The sequence below is a fragment of the Hippocampus bargibanti genome, linkage group LG17, assembly GCF_051943395.1.
Source record: "Hippocampus bargibanti isolate YZ-2025 linkage group LG17, ASM5194339v1, whole genome shotgun sequence".
Taxonomy (NCBI): domain Eukaryota; kingdom Metazoa; phylum Chordata; class Actinopteri; order Syngnathiformes; family Syngnathidae; genus Hippocampus; species Hippocampus bargibanti.
In genome coordinates, this window is record NC_142750.1 from 12,620,194 (window position 1) to 12,638,190 (window position 17,997).

General features: G+C 42.3%; 1 protein-coding gene across 2 annotated transcripts in view; it reads right to left on the bottom strand.

Annotated features, from left to right (window-relative positions):
* cep112 (centrosomal protein 112) overlaps window positions 1-17,997 on the bottom strand; it is a 117,940-nt gene that overhangs the window by 55,222 nt on the left and 44,721 nt on the right. For both annotated transcript variants that reach the window (XM_089018067.1, XM_089018068.1), the window contains exons 13-18: window positions 17,390-17,519; window positions 17,156-17,248; window positions 16,998-17,057; window positions 15,479-15,558; window positions 8,963-9,098; window positions 5,401-5,508 (exon numbers count right to left, since the gene is read on the bottom strand). In XM_089018067.1, coding sequence (XP_088874193.1) covers window positions 5,401-5,508; window positions 8,963-9,098; window positions 15,479-15,558; window positions 16,998-17,057; window positions 17,156-17,248; window positions 17,390-17,519 — 607 coding nt within the window. The remainder of the gene's footprint in view (window positions 1-5,400; window positions 5,509-8,962; window positions 9,099-15,478; window positions 15,559-16,997; window positions 17,058-17,155; window positions 17,249-17,389; window positions 17,520-17,997) is intronic.

Below are 17,997 nucleotides of genomic sequence, written 5' to 3' on the forward strand. Positions count from 1 at the left end.
CGAGATTCTTCGTGAGCGCTTCCAAAAAGGAAGGCAGAGTAGGTTACAACACAGCATGGTGCCGCAGATGCAGAGCAGTTCGGGGTGTTAGCGCGCAGCACGACTCCCGTCAGCCTGCCTTGACACGGAATGGTATGCGGGGGCACTGAGGTAAGAATGAGAGCCCAGCGGCAGGGGGGGGGATTCAAAAATCCTTGAGAAGGACGATGACGTGGAGCACAACAAACCGGATGCCCTTGTCTGGTCTCAGCGGGGGAGGAAAGGACGTGAGCTTTCAACGCGGACACTCAAGTGACAATGACCATGAAGTTGCGCCGAGCACACACATTAAAGTGTCCAAAATTCCGGGCCTTCAGTGGAAAGGTCATCCCGAATTCCCACCGGGGTGTCAAACCTCACCGCGTCACGCCAAAGTCAAGAAGGCAGCACTGGGCCGCGTCAGCGGTTGTGTGGGCGCGGCGCAAAACACAATCCCTTTGTAGAAAGTTCACGTTTCAAAGCACGGTGGAGGCCGCTCTTGAAGAATGTTCCTCGTGGAGGTCCGAGTGAACTGACTCGACCTCTTCTAAGTAGTGTCAGCCAAATCTCGGGGATGTTTTGAAGATCGCAATTGTTTGCATGCTGGCCGGGCTGACTGTTTACAGCAGACATGTCCAAATTCCATCCCCTGGGCCAAATCAGAATCAGAATCAGAATACCTTTATTCGTCCCGCAAAGGTATTCTGATTCTGATTCTGACCCTGGGCCAAATGCGGCCAATGGTAAATTTTCATCCGGCCCACAGCCTCCATCTTGCCTGCATGTAGAATGAATACATTGGGCAGTAGCACTGTTACCTGCGCGTGCTTCGCGCTGCATATTGGAACAGTAGATTAATATAGACTCAATCATTGACACAATCAGCCCTCCATTTTTTTTAAATGACAATTTTCTAATACAAATAAAAATAAATGGTCATTTTAATGTATTTTTTGCATTTTCTAAAATGGTGACAATTACTTCTGTTCAACTGTTACAATTACGTTAATTAACTCATTCACTGCCGGACAATGAGTAAAAATGTGTTGTTGAATGGGATGTGTTTTTGTCATTTTCTCTCAAATTTCAGGACCCACACAATATTGAGTTTTAGGAATACATAAACATTCAATACAGCGTTAGAAACCTTAGTCTATCTTCTTTCATCAGAAAAAAAGAGTAAAATTCCCAAGCTATATGGGTCTTGAGTTATCTGAGCTTGAAATTTGGGCAGCTGTACAAAATACAACACAAAGCATACCTATTGATTTCTATAGCTGTTTAGCAACAGCTGAAGCTGTAACAAAGTGCTAAGATGGACAAAAGGCAAATGCTTCCCCCATGTGGAAGGGAACCAACATTGCCAGAGGCCATGGCCAGCGCTTTATCGGCACTCCCTGCAAGAAAAAACAAAACCCGAACAAATTTGGGAATGGCACTTAACATCTCACTTTTCAATTCCCGAATAAATTAGGGAATGGCAGTGAATGAGTTCGTGTTGGAAAAAAAAAAATCAGTAATATTCCATTTCAATTTTCAATCTCCATTCAATTTTGATAGGCATGTTTCAAATGAAGCAAAACACATGCTTATGATTGCTGAAATTAAAATAAAAAAGCAAATGTGAATCACAGAATGGGTGGCTGAAATGTATTGAAATTATTTGCTGTTATATATAAAGAACGCCTGTCAAGTTTGCCCCCCACCCTACATTTTTAACACACCAAATCTGGCACAGTTTGCAAAAAGGTGGGACACCCCCTGTTTACACCGATGGTATGTTTAGACAAAGAGGGAGAAAAAAAATATGCCTATGAATTATTAGTGATTTTTGAGGTCAAGGCTTTACATAATAATAATAATAATAATAATAATAATAATAATAATAATAATAATACAACTACTACTACTACTACTAATAATAATAATACATTTTATTTTAAGCGCCTTTCAAAGCTCTCAAGGACACTTTACAGTCACAGACAAGCATAGATACCATCATAAATAAAATACAATTACAAATAGAATACAATAAATAACATACAATTATAAATAGAAACAAGAGATAGAGCTACACAGAAAATGCATTTTAAATATGTGGGTTTTGAGATGGGATTTGCAGGTGGGAAGAGAATCGATGTTACGAATGTTGGGAGGAAGTGAGTTCCAGAGTTTGGGGGCGGAGCAGCTGAAAACTCTGTCCCCCGTCGTGCTGAGACGGGCAGAGGTGGCACACATAATATTCTATATAATGTGTTATATTGTTCTACCTGGCTGTCAGCGTAAGGCATCTTTCCAGCCCCCCACTCATCTGCAACATCTAAAATAAACATATTGTTAATTGAATAACTCCCAAGTGGTAATTGGAAAATGTGAACAGCTCTATCTTGATCGAGGCTGACTTGCTAATCCAGTTTGAATTTAGAAATAAGTATAAATTTAGACGACGCAGATGACAGAAAAAAACATATATGGGATGTATGTTTTCCTTATTCCCCTTTAATCAGTAACATACATTCATCTGCTCGTGATTCGTCACATCGACAGGTCCTTCATCCGTGCGTTTTTTTTTATCTTTTGAGACAAAAGCCTTGGCTGACGTGCTGCTAACCCGGCGTCATCTCCTGTCAACTGCACCACCACCACTCGGGAATATTTTCCACAAATTCCGACTTTGATAGTGTCTCTTTTCCTCGTGAGACAAGCTTCATCGTTCTTGAGCGCTGATAAAACTACACCATTACTTTCACTTGAGCCGCTCGGCGAATATGTTTCATTCCAGAAATAAACGCATTTTCTTTTGATGGTTCAAAGTGCCGTTTTGGTGATGTGGCAACGTAACCGACTAAATGCGTAAGCGTATGTATTGTATGGTTTAGGGCAGGGGTGTCCAAAGGTTTTGCAAAGGTGTTTTAAAAATGTTGGGGGGGGCAGCCTTGTCGGACGTTTTTTACATCGAACAGCAATTAATTTAAATCAATTTCAGCGAGCCATTCTGTGTTTCAAATTTCCTTTTTTTTTTTTCATAGTTTATTTTCAGCTATCTTAAGAATGCCTTTGGGTTCATTTTAGATTTTTTTTAATGTAGAATGTCATTGTTTTAGAAAATTAGAGGGCTCATTGAGTCAATGACTCCTATCTTAACTCATTCACTGCCAGACGGGCAAAAATGTGTCCACTCTCGTGCCAGGATTTTTGTCACTGTCACTCAAATTTCAGGACCCACAGAATATTTAGTTTTAGGACTACATAATAATCCAAAGCACATAAGAAAACTTAGACTTTCTTCTTTCATCAGAAAAAAACAGTTAATTTCCAAATTACATGGGTCTAGAGTTATGTGAGCTTGAAATGAGGGCGGTTGTCCAAAATACAATGCAATACATACATACTGGTTTATTTAGCGCTTTAACAACAGCTGAAGCTGGAACAAAGCGCGAACATGGAAAAAAAGGAAATGCTTGTGGAAGGGAAAAAACATTGCCATGGCCAGCGCATCATCGACATCCAAACAAGAAAAAACAAAACCACAACAAATTCGGGAATGGCGCTCTACGTCATATTTTCAATTCCCAAATACATTTGTGAATGGCAGTGAATGAGTTAATTTTCTGTTCCTAATTGGGCATTTAGGTGACATCACTGAGCACACGCAGGTAACAGTGCTACTGCCCAATGTATTCATTCTACATGCGGGCCCGACATTATTTATTTCATGATGGAGGCTGCGGGCCAGATGGAAATTGACTACGGGCCGCATTTGGCCCTCTGGCCGCACTTTGAACTGCTTTTGGGACATACAGTACGTGCGAAGGTCGTTCTACTGCTACAGGCTGCGAATAAAGGCTTTCTATTCGTAGAAGTAGGGGCGGGGAACCGAGGGCCTATTTGATGCGTGCTGCCATGCTTTCGAAAAACAAAATCAAAGCCCTTAGCAAATGTTACATGAAGCCCGTATGCATTTATCTCGCAAACGTTTGTAAGCTACAGTAACAAACAGTAGTTTGATGGTTGAATCCGAGTCGTCATCAGCTTAGTGCGATCCTCAGGTGACTTCTGAGAAACTCAAATGGCCTCCAATAGAAAAACAAAACCAAAACATTCTCTAACTGTGATGTAAAGGTCATTGCACGGCAATCAAAGGCTACATGATTTCATGGATCACAAATGACAAGGCGCAATTATTTTCCTTGCAAGGCAGACGGCTTAATTATGCGATTTTAAAACAAAGACGCATGCCCTTGTGATAAATTGGAAAGGAACTCATGGTGAAAAATTCAATGGAGTTTGCCTGTCCTCGTGGTGGACAGCGGTGCCTTGAGGAACGGGTGTTCTGCTTATTTGGTGTTTGGAAGATGTTTTAATTTAATTACATTTTATTGCTTTGGGAATCAAAACCACATCACGACAAGAGGCACGTTCTCCGCGATTCCTCAAAAAGAGGCTTCAAGTAAATGATGGTTTCCTGCCAAACAAAACTTAAGAATTAGACAACCACATCGCTTTCCGTCACCAAAGTCCATTTAGCCTAATGTGAACCAACACTGCAAAAACACTCCATGCGACAAGCATTAGTATCATGTTATAACATTTTGCGCACTGATAATTGAATGCCAACAATGGAGCAATAAATGTTACACTAACGGGGTTATGTTCTTTATCCTCTGCAAAGAAAGACTAATATTGTGGCTTAAAGAAGAAAAGTACTCGTGAAGATGATCAATAAGTAGTTGTGTTTTGTTGCAGTAAAACCAAGGATATTAGCATCCCATTCGTCAAAATACTGGCGATTATTTCCGGGAAATGACATAAAATTCAGGCTTCAATTTGGATTTTGGAAGGGAATCAGATGACAACTATTGAAAGAATTCACTCGTTCTCTTGAACTAAAAGCGTATCTGACATGCGCCGATTATGTCATCGTTATGGCCTGTTTTTCTATCAGAGCGGAACAAACCCGGACCTTAAGTTGAGACGAGTTTCCAAAGAAGTACTGCTTATTGCGTGTTCTCCACAGATAATACACAAAGCTGCAGCTTAATTGAATCCAGCACTCCGTTCAAAGATGTCAACTTATCAGCGTGGAAGATTTCAATGCTCTCGCCACCTCCTATAGGAGAGGACACGACGCATCTGCTTCACAGATTACCTTACATTCCCAATCGCTGTTGAGACGTGATGGGATCGTCATCAAAAGCGTGTCGCTTATCATGAGAAATCAATCAGAAGGGGCGGGGGAGAGATAACAAGATGATTCCACTCTGTTGTCAGTCATCGTAGCAAAGGGGAAGGCGATTGGAAAGCAAATGGAGGCTAAATACTTTTCAACGGGCTACCGCCAAGGAAGGCGGCGACTCTGCGAACTGAAAAGTAAATACAGACCTGCTGCTCGTATTTTTGCCTGAGTGCGTCGACTTGCTGCGAGAACTCCTTGGATTGATTTTCACGGAGGCACCTGGAGTGCTGGAGGTCCTCCTGCACCTTCTCCATCTGCAGGAGAGTATGACAAATATTTCTGAGTCACCCAAAGAGCAGCCGTTATACCACAGGTGTCAAAGTCAAGGCCCGCGGGCCAAATCCGGCCCGCCACATCATTTTATTCGGCCCGCGAAAGCAAATCAAACTTGTTAAATTCCATGATGATTGCTAAAATCTGAGCCAAAATGTCATATTTTTGGATGTCAACCACAATAAAAGTCATTATTCTTGACTTCAGATTTGAAAACGAGTTATTCATTAATTTGCTGTGTGCTCTATATGTAATATTTGAAGGGATTTAAACATTCTAATGGGTTCCCCAAATTCATAACGGCCCTCGAGAGGAAACCATAACTACAATGTGGCCCGCGGCAAAAAATGACTTTGACACCCCTGCGTTAAACTAATTAATCAGGACAGACTGAAAGTGCTCTGTAAGTGGGTCAGAATGTGTGGGGGGACTTCTGGATGTGTGAAATCAGTTTTTTGACTGATGCATTAGAAAAATGAATAAATATGTAAAATCAACCATAAAAAAAAAATCAAAAGCTTTATACAATGATACCTCGGTTTTCAACCATAATCTGTTTAAAAAACAATTTGCTCGAAAACCAAATCAGCACTTTGCATTATAATCAATGTAAAAATCATCATGTGTTCAAAGTGTAGGAAACAACTTTTCAAAAGAACATTCTAACTATTTTACAGCATAAAATGTACACACGTAATAAAAGAGAAGGCCATTTGTAAAATGTTGTTTTTTTTCACCAATCCAATCCACAGATGAGAAGGTTTCTTCAGCCGTCATCTGTACAAAAGTGAAGGTTTCGGACGTTTCGCCTCCTATCCAAGAGGCTTCGTCAGCGATGACGGCTGAAGAAACCTTCTCATCGATGGACCACTCCTGTACGACTGAGAGCTTACACAGAGGAATCCAATCCACATTAACATTAAAACATAAAAACATCTCTCTCTTTCTCACTCTGTATGTAACAGGGCGTGTTGGCACCTTTGCTGACAAAGCCTCTTGAAGGAGAAGCAAAACGTCCGACACCTTCAAACAAGGACAGATGATGGCTGAAGAAACCTTTTTCTCAACATCCTTGGCTTGCTTTAAAATCATAATCTTCAAGACCAATGATAGGAACTTTTTCCCCCAAATCTTTCTGCATTTGCTTTGACGCAAATTGTATCTTGGCTCAGACTGTCTCCTGCCAACTGCTTCTCATTGATGAAAATAAGCAAATCAGAATCAGAATCATCTTTATTGCCAAGTATGTAGAACACACAAGGAATTTGTTTCCGGTCGAACACGCTGCACTAGTATCATCAGCAAAATAATTACAAAGAGGCACTATACAATTCCATTTGGGCTACTGTTCAAAGAGTTAATGGCTTGGGGGAAGAAGCTGTTTAAATGTCTGGTGGATGCGCATGGATCGGTAGCGCCTGCCTGAGGGGAGTAGCTGGATATATTTGTGGCCTTTGTTTTTTGAACACACAATATCCTTTGGATAGTTGAGGTGCTCTAGTTTCCCTCAGAATTTTCCATTAAGATGTTTATAAAAAATGACGAAAGATATCAACATGTCACTTTTCAGAGGTCTTTTATTCCAAAATCAAAAAATTTGATGGGGAGTGTCAATCCGAGGCTTGAAACCTCTTTTTATCAGCAATTTGCCACTGTTTCATAAAAAGTCGGGACCACGCCGAGGCACCACGGTTTTCAATGGTTGACAGACTTGAAGACGACTGAATTGTCATCCCTCATCATTGTACGTCACCGGCATCCAGAGATGAACAAAGATGCATCATTTGTAATAATTGTTTGATCAATTTCTGAGCAATTAACTCTAATTTGAAATTTTTTCGAGGCACACCTGATGACCTCCTTAATGTAGTGTTTGGGAATCGCTGATCTGTACTTGATATGCCAGCAAAAGTAAAAAAAAACAAATTTTCTTCACTTAAAAGCCCCTAAAATGTTCATAATCATCCCCGTTGGGGGGAAAAATAAAAATGGCAAAAGAAAACTAAATTGACTCCCCGCACCGTCTCGATCGGAGAAACGTCACTTAAATAACGGTGGTTTGGAAGGCTGACAACAAGGCACTCATTGGGCCGCCTGCAGTTCTAAGCGTGACCCGCTCCCCCCGGCCACACCCGATGGCCGGCCGTGAGAAAGCGGCGACGGTGCCTGATGAACATTAGGAGCAATCATGCTCATTCACCGAAAGTTCATTCGATGACTTTCAAAAGCATCAAGCCGCAGAGTCATTATCATGCGATTAATGAGGTATGTCTTCATTATTGTGGTTACGCTCATGTTGAATTGCAGCACAGTCTCGGGAGAGGTGATTTGCTGCACGACGAGTTGCCAGTATCGGTAGCAACCGGCTCCCATTTATCACCTCAATTCTCACAATTGGCTTGGCAGCTTCCAAAAAATATCATAACTCAAAATCTGCCAACAACAATCAGTCGTGTTAGCCCATCGTTTTTTTAAACTGTATTGGAAACTGGGGTGCCCGTTGAATAAGAATCAGAATCAGAAAACCTTTATTCGTCCCACATGGGGGAAATTTGCAGACTGCAAATTTGTCATGTGCACGTCACCCTCATCTCATCAGGACGGGTAAAGCAAAACTTGATCATTCCTTTGCAATTTGTACACATTTTATTTGAAGCATCTTTCGTGAGCAGGATGCATTTCCCCATCCAAAACAAGCACAAGGCGAAACAACCATTTCATGATGTCATGAAAGTCGATGAAAAGCAGGCAGTTAGAGAAGCAAGAAAAGAATTCCGGGGGCCGCCAACGTGGCGCCCTCGTGCATCTGCGGTCAGGCTGTGTTTGCGCCACGACAAAACAAAACGTTTGCAAGTGTTTGTATCCATATTGTCTGGCTTAGAGCCTTTCAAAAAGCTCGCTCATTCCGCCGTAGTAATCGCAACGAGGAGGCTCCACGTGCGGGGATGCAAATGCATTTGTGGCGCGTTACAAGTGGGAATTATGCCAGACCGTATATGGATGAAATGGATGGAATAAAAAGAAAACAGGTGCACAGGTGTCAAGGTCAAGGCACGAGGGCCAAATTTGGCCTGCCACATCATTTTATTCGGCCTACGAAAGCAAATCAAGCATGTGAAATTCCATGATGCTTGTTAAAGTTCGACCCAAAATTTCAAATTGTCCCATTTAAACCACAATAACAGTCATTATTTTTGACTTCAAATTTGAAAACAAGATATTGACTAATTTGTTGTGCGCTCTGGATGTAATATGTGGAGTGGATTAAACATTCTTATGGCTTCCCCAAATTCATAATGGCCCCCGAGAGGAAACCGAAACTACAATCTGGCCCGCGGCAAAAAATGAGTTTGACACCCACGTATCAGGCTTTTCGTTCGATATAATGTGTCTGTCTGCGTGTGTGCCGAGCATGCATGCGCGCCAGAGTCTGACCTGGAGCTTGAGTTGCGCTCCGGCCTTTTCAGAGCTGAGTTTCACCTCCCTTCTCAATTGCTCCAGCGCCATGTCGGCCTCTTGGAGGCGCATCCTGTGGCTTTCTCGGGTTCGGTCCAGCTGGCTCTCCGTATCTCTGTCAACAAAATACAAACAAAAAGATAAAGCTCTGAAGCCGTCCAAATTCTTTACCGTCGACCAAAAGCTACGGTGGTGGTACTTCGACCGATTAAATTAATTGATCTTGGAAGAAATTTCTTAACTACAAAATTTGCAGTTAAAGACGTGTGTGTCACGTCCGCTCGAGGAGTGGTGACAGGACTCGAGGGATGAAGAAAAGTAGGAAGGGGTGGATCCGAAATACACGGTGGAGACGGTAAATTCGAGAAGGGTTTTTACTGAGACACACAAAGCAAACAGAAAATCAGGCAACCGAGCGTAACAGACCTACGTACTGCTGGGTGACAGGGATCTACGGAGAATACACTGGCACGGACCGAGCGGGAATGGGTGGCTTTTATAGCCAGAAGGCACAATTAAGGGAATGAGAAACAGGTGAGTGAGTCCGGAGAGCAGGGAGGGGAAGGGCTCGCTCCTGGCGCAGAGGAGGATGAGACAGGAGGGGAGGGGCACGCTCCTGGCGCTGAGGAGGATGTGACAGTGTGTTCCATGTAAATACCCTAATCCGTTCCAAAACAAATGAACAAATAACTACATAGTTTTCATATCTGAAGTAAAAATGATGATTGTTATTGTGGTTTACATGGGACAATTTGAAATGTTTGTTTTTTAGCAAGCGTACTTGATTTGCTATCGCGGGCCGAATAAATTGATGTGGCGGGCCAGAATTGGCCCCGGGCCTTGACTTTGCCACCTTTGCTCGAGACCACTGGAATGCCAGTTCAGGGAAATTCCGAGCTGTGATTTGCAGCCTATACTGGATTTTTACCTTTTGTTTCTGCAAATTGCTTTCATAACCAGAGGCACTTCTTTCCTCTTGAGGTGTTTCGTAATGAGAAAATTGTTACGACTGTATTGTTTATTTTTTTAGTTTTTATATTTATCTCAAGTGAGCTTTTCCTATTTTGTGTATTGGGGAAATTTGTTTTTGAGTATACTCTGCCCTGCGTGTGTGTGTGTGTGTGTGTGTGTGTGCGTGTGTGTGTGTGTGTGTGTGTGTGTGTGTGTGTGTGTGTGTGAGCGTGTGCATGCATGCGTGTGTGTGTATAGATATGTGCGCCTCCGCATAGCACCGCTATTGTAGGCAAATGTCAGGTCGTACAGTTTACATGGCGAGAGACGACTGACAGGCATGGTGAGAGCTGTCAGCAGTTTGCAACAAGCAATATGAGAGTGGCGAGGAGTTGTCAGGTGCTCAGGTGGGCTGCAAGGAGTGTGGAGGCACTGTGCTCAAGGTGAAAGGGTTGCACTTTTTTGTTTTTTTAAATCAAAGAATCTTCGCGGGTGTGTCAACACAATTGCATTTCCTGAGATTTTCATACTATGGAACCATCAGCGGTCGATTTAGCGGAGGCAGGTTTTCAATTTGAATGTGGAACAGTTCAATTCGGCTCCACTCAGTGGAATTTGGTTCTGGTAAAGAGGGAACAATGCAATCAATTGAATATGTGAATGACCGGCCGATATCTCATCAATAGATGATTTGATACATCGTCTCGCTGTAATTCAAAGTGGAACGGACTCGATTTGGTTTGATCCGATACATCCTTTACATCAAAATAGATTTTCTGCTTGAAATTCTTTTTTTTTTGTTTCTTGGACATGATTCATCAGTAATATACACCTTCATTTTTTCAAGCTGGTGTATGTTACTTCAAACCAATTACAACCCAAAAAAAAACACAAAAGGAGCGAGGGAGCACTTCGATGCTGAGCTGCACATTAATCTGTGTTTAACAGACAATCAAGTGTGTGTTTGTGTGTGCATGTGTGTGTGTTTATAGTTTATAGAGGAAAGAGAGTATAAAAAAGAATAAGGGCAGAGTATTTTAAAAAGAATATGTTAGTGTTCGGGTCTTGTCATCGAGTTCTGTCTCTTTGTAATTGTGGTCGTTCTCATGTTGGACATCAAACGACAAAGACCCCTTTCCCCCGCCCCCTCGAACCTCCCAAATTCCCTTTCCCAATTTTGCGTACTCTGTAATCATTAATCAGTTTCAATGCAAGCGCTGCCTCGCGCGTTACCAAAGTATATGCGACGAGAGTATGGAAGGTGACAAACGAGATGCTCGGAAGCATTTCCGCGTAAGCTTGACAAAATTCATCTTGGGAAACCAGCGGAAACGGCCATTGCTGACGAGGAAGCGTTCCCGACTTGACGGACATGTCCCTTAGCCGAATGACTGGGTAGGAGCTGCCTCAGCCCAGACTCTATCTCCCAAGGATACACAGAGAAAATTTGCCCACAGCAAACTTCAAAAGCGTGTGACACGCTAAAACATAATATGCTCCAAAACTGGAGAGTCCATGACCACATGGAAGCGACAGCTGTCCCTGGGAAAATAACTATATTCCTCTGGGAGCGAGTGTGTGTGTGTGTGTGTGTGTGTGTGTGTGTGTGTGTGTGTGTGTGTGTGTGTGTGTGTGTGTGTGTGTGTGTGTGTGTATGTGTGTGGTCATAAGGGTGGCAGACAGTGTGTCACCGTCAATAACAGACCAATGAGGACGCGATGAGAGGACACAGAAAAAGACTCGGTGGCGAAATCCTGGCAGGGACACACACGCACTGAGAGGAAGAGCCACCATGCCAGCGCCACGGCGTGCCGGCTGCCTTGAAAATGGATCCCTGGTCACGAAAGTGGAAGGAGAGTAGGCTCAAATTAAAGATGGGCCTTCGCTAACGAGGAAGTCTTCTCATCCTTAAATTCCAAAACGGGTGGGAAAAGATGGAGGTGAAGGAGAAAAGTGCCCAAAGGAGCAGCTGCAGTAGCTTATCTCAGCCATCAGTCATCTTCGGGCAGTCGCCAGGGGACACCCTGAACCTTTTGTCAGTCAATCGCAGGGCACACAGAGACAAACAACTATCCGCACTCACAGTCATACCTAGGAACAATTTAGAGTGATCCATTAACCTACCATGCATCTTTCTTGGAACTTGGGAGGAAACTCGAGCACCCAGAGAAAACCCACACAGGCAAGTGGCGAAAATGCAAAGGCCACACAAACACAGAAAAACCAGAGTCTAAATCAAAACTTTTCTCACTAGTCGACAATGAGAGGATGGCAGCGCCAGCGCAGAGAACCGCTGTGTACTGTATGTGGACCTGTTAGTCGGGGCTTGGAGTTGAAGTGGATTCCGCAAGACAGAAGATTTCGTCGGTGGATGCTTTGTGTTTGCTTTCAACATTTAGTTTGTAGCAAAACTCATTTGTACTCTTACACATTTGACTCAGGACATTAGTTTCACTGCCTGGTGCTTTGTACTATCTTTATTTCCTGTACATGACAGTTATCCATATTAAGTGCTTTGTTACAGCTTCAGCTATTGTTAAAGCACTGTATACATCAATATGTATTGTATTGTATTGTATTATCCAGTATTAGGGCTACAAAGTTGGACAATTCAACTAAAGAAATCTTGAAAATTGATGGCTTTCAGGCACCCACAAAAAAATAAAATGTTTCCAGAACTAAGTGTTCTCTGAATTGTCCACCAATTTCAGCAAAAACAACTCATCATATTGATTTGGACAAACAACACGTTTGCTATGTTATACAAACCGAAATTGTTGACATCAGTGTTATTAATATGTTTAATGAAGTTGTTCTAATTTACTGTTTTAGTGGGCCACAAAACCAATTTGAATTTTCTATTAGTTTTTAAACAAAATCTGATGCAACTCATACAAAGAATGTAATCAACGGGAAGAAAATGAAAGGATTTATCCAAATGGAGTTATGTGTGGAATACGTTTATTTGGTGTAATGATAATTGACTGATGCAAAACCCTGCCATCTTGGCAATACGTCGGCAATGACCAGCCTCATCTGGCTTTGTCAAAACTGAACGGGGTTTGTGGGAAACATAGATTTCAGGACAATTTAACCCTTTTCGGGAACAGTGGTTATGACAGTGGACAGCTTCTCATGTTATCAGGTTACAGGGTGGAAGGCGTGAGCTGACTTTTAGACATAAATCAGCCTTCGTTGTCCCCCTCGAATGGCTTTTAATCATTTGTGAAATTGAGTTTATGCACTTGAAGAAGCGTTCTTCAATATGAAGGACTTTGTGTTTTCGAGTTGTCTGGAAGCATTTGCGGGTGCGTGAGCGTGCGCGAGTCTGTGTCTGAACTCATCCAAATGGAATGATACCCAAGCCACAGATACTTCAAAGGGGCCCGGCATTGGGTAGTGAAAAAAAAAAGGGAACGGCATGAAAAGAGAAAGAATACAAAACCGAAATATTCAGCGGCATCTGTAGACAAAAAAATAAACAGGCAGTTTTTCCATTGCAATCCCAAGAGAAAGAGAAAAGAAGACTGATATGGAATAAGAGACAGACCAAAATAAGCGAGCGTACAATAAAAGCAAGAAGAAAATGAGCACGACAGAGCAAAGGAAGATCTAAATACTAACAGTGGGCGCCGGGGACGGTGTGGGCAGATCTAATGTCTATTATACTCATCACAATAACATTGCTTTGTGGTACCTGCTGTTGTTACTATAGTAACAGCCATAAAAAACTCAAATGCATGCAGCAGTGCTAATTTGCATGGCGGGACAAGGGGCTGTTTTTTTTATGCCAGAAGGAAAAAGTGTAGACAAAAAGAAGTGAGGAAAGGAAATTGAGAAACAAAACACTATAAAACAAATACACACAATACAAAAAAATAATACCCAGCCCGTGTACGCCAGACATATCCACCTGCCTTTACTCACTGGCACGCTGAGTAGCTCTGCTTATTTAATTGGATCTTGTGCCTCTCCATCTTTACACACACACACACACACACACACACACACACACACACACACACACACACACACACACACACACACACACACACACACACACGCACACACACACACACACACACACACACACACACACACACACACACACACACACACACACACACACACACACACACGCATGCTTGTGGTGTAGCTTGGACTTTGAAGTTCTCCTAGATCGCCTTTAAAGGCCACTCGCCGTTGCCGAGCAGACACATCAGAGTGCTCAAATAGTGCGTGCGCAGCGGGGCCAAGTGCTGAATTCGACTGCCAGCCTGACGGGCCATTTTTTAGGCGCTTATGTGCCAAACGAGGCAATGATTTAACTCCTCGCTGATGCTTACAGTGAGCATCATTAAACGATGATTTTTGAATGTTTTGTTGCCGGGCGGATTTTGACAAGCACAAATAAAAAAAAGTGGACAGAGGCATCAAATGCCCTTTTGAGATTTGTGCACTGAATTAGTGCAGTAGTATTGATGTGATTGAGTAGATGTTGACTGTGAGACTAATAAAGGCATATCCAAAGCAATCCAATCCAATCCAATCCAATCCAATCCAATCCAATCCAATCCAATCCAATCCAATCCAATGTTGCTGTTCCAAATTAGGCATCTAGATGGCAGCACTTAGCACACACAGGTAGCCACATGCAGGCAGACGTTATTGATTTTATGACGGAGGCTTGGCAAATGTGTTTCATTCCAAAAATATATATATATTTTTTTGAAGGTTCAAAGTGCCGTTTTGGTGATGTGGCAACGTAACCAGTTCAATGCGTAAGCATATGTAAGGTACTGTTTAGGGCACACTCTTCAGACACTCATGGCTTGCTTTACACTTGCAAGGTGAGTGTAACTGGCGTCAATATTGTCATTGGTTGCCAGGACAACAAACATATAAATTGTTTGGTCTTGTTTTGCAAAAGTGTTTAACTATGTGAACCTTCATGTGTATGTTTTTCTTAAAATCGTTTTCAATATTTATAATACAAGTATTTTGTTATGATCACTTCCGGTTCCGTGTTTCAATGAGAGAAATTGCTAGAGAGAGAGAGAGAGAGAAAGAACGAGACAAATTGCGAGAGAAATCGTCAGAGAAAGGGGACGATAGAGTGTATGTCATTAAAGTTTGTCTACTTGCGGTTTACAAGGTGCACACAGTATCTTATTAATTTGCTTATTTATTGTTTATCTTGTCAAACATATTGTAGTAATGTCGATTGTTGTTTTAAAAATCTTTTTGTTTTCACGGTGTTCCAGTATAAACGTTTTGGACATCAGCACAAGGCGTCATCCTTGACCGTAGATGCAGTAAGTATCGCTACAAGTTTGGAGGATCGATGACTACATTTTAACCTTTTCAGGGACAGTGGTTACTGGAGTGGACATCATGTTGTCACGTTACAGGGCGCATAAAAGGGTTAAGAGTGTTACACACACACACACACACGCACACACACGCACACACACACACACACACACACACACACACACACACACACACACACACACACACACGCAAAAAAAGTTTTCTGCGCACCTGACTGCATCCTGAAGTTTGGTAATCTGCTTCTTGGCCTGTGTCCGCTCTTTCTCCACCTCATTGTGCAGTGCCAGCACCTGAAAAAAAGCAAAAGTCAAGAGGAAGGAAACGCACGTGACCATGCTTGCATGGTCGGGTGCCATCAAAAGTAGCCCATCAGGGCCTCTCATTGTAAAACTGTATGGCCACCACATGGAGCGTTTTTTTTTTCATGTCCACGCAGCATTGCTCCTGTGACCCCTGTGGAAATATACAACAGACTACGTGGAGGTTGTTAGCATGTGGCCTTGACTAGATTGGAAAAAGAAAATCATCAATAAGACATGACTGGCTTTCATCTCCAGAGCGTTCATTTATGTTCCGCTTGAATTAAGTGTGCGTGGGTCTGCTAAGTTCTTGCAGGTGTATCAGCCAATGGGAGAGTTGCTACACACGCATGTGCATGCACGCACATACACACACTGTACTTTGAAGATGACCCAGGTGCAGTCCAGTCTTTAAACCTGATCTTCAGCAAAAAAAAGTCTGGTCCAGCTCAGCTCATTAACAAAGGCCACTTTATGAGTGCTTTGAAGAGCGTTTGTTCAGAATAGTGCCGCCTGCGATCAGGTGCAGGCCAAAATGACCCCACCCTCCCCTATGCAAACCATCTTCGTTACGACAAAATAAAAATGGAAGAAATCACGTAAAGGCTTGTGTGCATTCAAGGCAGTTATTGTGTGTAACTGGACATTTTATGGTTGACTTGTGTAAAAAAAACAGGGAAACTCCACATAACTCCAGAATGTACTCTAAAATACAGTGAGACCTCAACTTACAAACACCTTAACTTACAAACTTTTCGTCTTACAAACGTCAAATTTATGAAAATTAAACCTTATAATAAGCACTATTTTCATAATACACACCCACCACGGCTGGCGGAGTGATCTTCGGCGGAAGCACACCTCCGAACAGCACCAGAGGTTAAGTTACCAACAGTCCTTATGGAAGGTGACTCTCCTTCCATAAGCCATCAACGACCATCAAAAAGGTCAATAAAACTTTGTTTTACAGCACAGTTTATTTCTTTAATTACAGTCCTCATGTAATGCGCCTCTCTTTCCAAACAGCAATTCCCTTTGATCTTCGACCTCCAACGCCATTCCATCAAGCCATAAATGACCATCATAAAGGTAAATAAAGTGACTTTATGACACAATTCAGTGTATTTCTTTCATTACAATACAATAGCACATTTATTATACATAGAATAAGGGATGTTGTGTGTAGTTTTAAGGCTTATTTAGTTGAAAAGTATATTTTATGGAAACCCGGGAACGGATTATTACCATTTTAATGGTTTCCAATGGGATTTTTTTTTTTTTTTTTAGATACACACTTTTCGCCTTACACACTCTGACTGGGAACCAATTAAGTTCGTAAATTGAGGTCTCACTGTACGGGATTTTTTCCCCCCGGTTTGTTCAAATCGGAATAAGCTGGATGATTTTGTATCCAAGTTATCCCAACATACCTTTTTGTCATAGCTGATCTGTAATTCTTCTTTTTCTTCCTGGAACTTTAAAACCTGATCCTGAAGGGAGGTATAGGAAGCGTATATATATATGACACATAATCAATCCCAAATGTACTTGTATGCATATCGTGTATGCATATCGTTCTTCTGCTTACCCTCACTTGAGTCTGTCGCTGATGTTCACTGACCAGAAGCTGCTGTTTGAGCTGAGCAATGGTTTTCTCAAAATCCTCCATCACCTCGGAGGCCTGCGCGAGAGAAAACAACTTGCATTTATTGATTTGTTGTTGTTGGGATGGAGGAAGTAATACTAAAATGAAAGGGTGAAAAAAAAGTAGCCATTGCTGACAGGATTTCATGGCGCAATCATATCATTGTTGCGGCGTTACCTTAGCCACAGATAGCGCATGCTCCTGATGTAAATGGTTAACGTCGGCCTCGTGTTTGGCTTGGAATTTGTGCGACGTCTCCTCAAACAAAATGCGCTGCTCGTCTTTCTCTGTCTGGAGGACCGTCAATCTGTCCGTGACAATCAGGGACGAGATTGGACAAACATTCAGCCCGGGAATAGTCGAAGATGGCGTTTGCGGCCATCATGTACCAAAAAAATTAATGTGGCCAGTGTTTGTGTGTATGGGTGTAGCTGCCATGGCCAGGAGAGGTTGTGAAAGTTGATTGAAAATAAAGCTGTTTTGTATTGTATTGCCTTTAGCATAGCTCCATCAGTCACTTTTGTAGCTTCTATTCTATGCGCCTTATACGGCAGCTTCTAAATGGCAGGCTATTGAATAGATGGTCATGAAAACCTGGACTCACCCCAACTCACCCATTTTGAAGACAATTTCTATTTAACTCATTCACTGCTAGACGATGTGCAAAAATGCGGCCACCTCAGTGCCTGGGCTTTTGTCATTTTCGCTCAAATTCCAGGACCCACAGAATATTGACTTTTAGTACTACATAAACATTCAATGCAGTGTAAGAAACCTTAGACTCT